The sequence below is a fragment of the Fukomys damarensis genome, unplaced genomic scaffold (genome assembly GCF_012274545.1).
Source record: "Fukomys damarensis isolate Sample0158 unplaced genomic scaffold, DMR_v1.0_HiC HiC_scaffold_23, whole genome shotgun sequence".
Classification (NCBI taxonomy): Eukaryota; Metazoa; Chordata; class Mammalia; order Rodentia; family Bathyergidae; genus Fukomys; species Fukomys damarensis.
Genome location: NW_022900935.1, coordinates 6,130,069 through 6,133,812, shown reverse-complemented (window position 1 = coordinate 6,133,812; position 3,744 = coordinate 6,130,069). Strand labels below are relative to the sequence as shown.

General features: G+C 51.7%; 1 protein-coding gene across 1 annotated transcript in view; it reads left to right on the top strand.

The window, feature by feature from the left end:
- The first annotated feature begins 3,453 nt into the window (after nucleotides 1-3,453).
- LOC104863556 (ephrin type-A receptor 10) overlaps nucleotides 3,454-3,744 on the top strand; it is a 28,136-nt gene continuing 27,845 nt past the window's right edge. The window contains exon 1 of the mRNA XM_019207700.2: nucleotides 3,454-3,678. Within this exon, the coding sequence (XP_019063245.1) occupies nucleotides 3,454-3,678 (225 nt within the window). The remainder of the gene's footprint in view (nucleotides 3,679-3,744) is intronic.

The following is a 3,744-nucleotide window of genomic DNA, read 5'->3' as shown; positions in this document are numbered from 1 at the left end:
TTATTTTTATTTTGAGACAGAGTCTTGCAAAGTCACTAAATTGCCCAGGCTGGGCTTGAACTTGCAATCCTTCTGCCTCAGCCTTCCAGAGTGCTGGGATTAAAGGTGTGTCCCACCATGCCCAGCTAGTCAGATTTGTGATTGTTTAAAAATATTCTCTATGCTGGGGATTTAGCTCACTGGTGCTGCTGCCTGCCTCCCAAGTGCAAGGTCCCAAGTTTGATCCCCAGTACAAAAAAAAAAAATTATCTAGTCCATGTCTTTATTTCCTGTACCAGAAATGGACCATTGGAAAGAGCACACAGGGGAGCCAGCAGCGGGTATGACTGATGGGATGTAGCCTTTTTCTTTGGTGGTACTGGGAGTTGATCCCAGGGCTTTTGCACTGTAGACTTGAAGGCAGGGGTCCAGAGTAGAGTGGAAGAGCTAGCCTTCAGCAGGACGTGGCTCATCCCCTCCTCTAGGACTGAAAATGAGGAGGGGGAGATGAGTGTGTATGGAGGTATCTGTGGGTTTTGATGGCCATATGCTGAGGGAATTACCACCTGATGGCTTCTCTTTCCCTTGAGGTGGGAAGGGGAAATCTGTACCAGTGGACAGTCAGATGTTTCTCTCTTTTATTCATTGCTGTTTGTCTGTATGGCTAGAACAGTGCCTGGCTCATAGTAGATGATGAAATTATGAAGTCAGGGGCTAGGGAAGAAGGTTTGGGTTCACACTCTAGGAAAACACATGCATGAAAGTAAGCTAGCATGCACACATGTGCATGCACACAAACACACAAACACAGAGGAATCCAAGTCCACTTCTAGTTTGTGAGGAGCTCCCTTTCCTTGGGCTCAGACCAGACAAAAGCCACTTTTTTTGTACCAGGGATAGAGCTCAGGACCTTGTGCTTACAAGGCAGGTACAGTGCCGCTGAACTAAATCTGCAGCCCCAAAAGCCACTTGTAATGGCATCATCTCTGCCCTGGGGAGTGAGGAGCTGGGGACAATGCCAGGGAAAGCATCTCATGGGAGTGCTATTTGAACCGGGGTTCAGAGAAGTACTGAACTAGATTACTCGGAGAAAAGGGGTATGTTACAGGGCAAGACCCAGAGGTGTGACAAGAGCTCATTGTAGCATGGGTAGGGTGACTGCCAGTGGAAGCTGTTAGCAAGCTTTAGGAAGAGACATGAAGTGGCCAGGTGTGTATTTAGCAAGTCCAAGCCTTCTGAGTGTCTTCTGTAGCTACTTACAGAGTCCTCTTGAGAGATAGGTGGATGTGGAGAAGAGTACTAAGATGTTCTTTTCTCTTTTTGGTTTATCTCTTTACTGACCCTGACTCTTATTCTCCCTCTTCTTGCCTCTAGAGGAATTAGTGAAAAAATCGGGGTTCCTCTTTGGGGAAAAACCCAGGCATATGACTTGTATCTTCAGATCTTTGTGGGGCTGCCCTGGAGTCAGGGTCCAAGCAGGTATATATTCTCTGAGGTTCTGCAGGGTACACTGAGCTCCATCCAGGGGTTGGCATTAGGGGGATGACAGACCAGGAAGCTAATTTGGGATCCTCCTAAGAAGCACTTTTCAACTGCCATGATCTACGAAAGTAGCCTCTGAAGGGGGTTAACTTCCCATTCTGCAGTATGTGATCAGGGACCATGGCTGCTGCTCTGAAACTGCCAGAGGACCAGGCCAGTGGGAGCTGAATTAGATGACCTCTGAAATTCTGACTCTGACCTTGAGGAAGAGAGGCAGGTGCTGGCTTTCAGGAATCCCTTTCTGAGTCTGCTCTTCAACCCACACCTCTTTCAAATAGAGCCTCTGGGGCAGAGATAACTGTGCTGCCCCTGATGGGACCACACATAGCAGCTAGGACAGCAGCCTTCCCTTACACACAGCAGTGAGGACCTCCAGCGTTCCTGCCTCATGCCCTGTGACCTTGCACCCAACCCTACTCTGGCCCTCCCCTTCTCCACAGCACAGGCAGGCAGGCTGTTGTTAGTGTCCCATTTAACTAAATCCAGAGAGGCACAAGGCATATCTGACTAACATCGTATAACCCAGGCTCTGAGTCCCAGCCTCAGTGGTAGCTAGGCCCACGACTAATCATGGAGGCAGTAACTTCCAAAGGCTCCTGGGGGAGACCCTCCCCCAAGCTATGCTGCCTGGAACTCTGGGCAAGCTTGGTCCTCCAAGTGTAAGCCCTGAAGACCATGGCTATCCTCAGCCCTCCTCTCTCACCAAGACCTTTCTTCCTAAGGCTGCTGTGCTAGGTCTTCTCGGAGCTGGACAGCAGCTGCCTTGGGTCATCAGCTAAACTAGAGGGGAGACCAGGGAGCAAGGTGAGGCCCACCCGAGCTCAGAGAGGAGAGACCAGGACTCACTATATCCCTCTTCCCTCCCTGGTCCAGCTGGACAGAAATTATTTTAAAGTGGGTGTCTCTTCATTTCCGTGTCAGGCCTGTGAGAGAGGAACAGCAATTACCACCATTATTGCATAAGAGCTGTCTGTACAGGGCTCATGTTTTATCTCAGTTGTTTCGTCTCGGTGTCCTCCCACAACCTGTCAAGGCTCAGACAGGACAACTGACATACCCAAAGCCACACAGCAAATGAGGCGTGCAATCCCGGTCGTTGAGCTATTTTTTAAAAGCCTGTGCTGTTAGCATCTGTGCTCTGGGTGAGATGCGGAAGAGAGAAGCAACTGAGTAGGTGTCAAGACTAGGGTCTGATACACGGTCCAGGAAACTGTCAAAGTCCCTCTCCTCTCTCCACCCCCCTCCACCTACCTGGCTCCACTTCCAAACGGGAGACCAGAATGTGAGCTTGGAACTTATGATGCAGTGACCAAAGGACAGTGGTAGGAGCCTGAGCTCTGACAATGTGTTTGTGTGTCAGCATCTGTGGGAGCGGGAGTGTGGGTGTGTGTCTGTCCTTGGGCAAGTCCAGGCCAGCCTTGGGGCTCCTGTCTTCCATTCTTTTCTTCATGTCAGGACCACACTGCTCAGCTCATTTTCCTCCAGAGAGTCAGGGACTGTGGCCTCTGAAAGGCCGGGCTGGGTTGGGCTTCCGATAGCTGTGGGGCATTGGGCAATTTAAGCTCAATAGCATTAGTCTCTTCATTTTTAGTACATGTGATGGGAAGTGAGCAATCTTTTCATTGAAAAGCAACAAACAAAAAAATGGGGTGATGCTCAGCCTGCTGGCCAACTCCTACAATCCCAGCACTTGGGAAGCTGAGGCACGAGTTCGAGGCTAGCCTGGGTTATATCTACAATGAATTCAAGGCCGGCCGAACTATATAGCCAGACCGTGTCTCAACAAACAAATAAATAAAAATGGGGTGAAGTCATGCATCACAGGTTGTTATAAGGACCAAATGGATGATGATCGTGAGGACCGAGGGGCCGCGCTGCAGGGGCTGAGTCCCGACTTTCCCCATCACAGTCCAGGGAGGTAACCCCACTCCGATGAGCACAGCCAGGAAAGGGGGAGACAAGCTGCGGAGGAGCCCCCTCCTCACCGGCCCCTCCTCGCAGCCTGTCCCCCAGGGTTTTACAAAGTGTCCCCGCGGCGACCCCTCTGCTCGCCGTGCCCAGAGCACAGCCGGGCCCTGGAAAACGCCTCCACGTTCTGCGTGTGCCAGGACAGCTACGCGCGCTCGCCCAACGACCCGCCCTCGGCGTCCTGCACCCGTGAGTGCCCCTCCCGGCTGCACCGCGGGGGTGGGGGGCGGCCCATCAGGGAAGACGGGCTCAGTG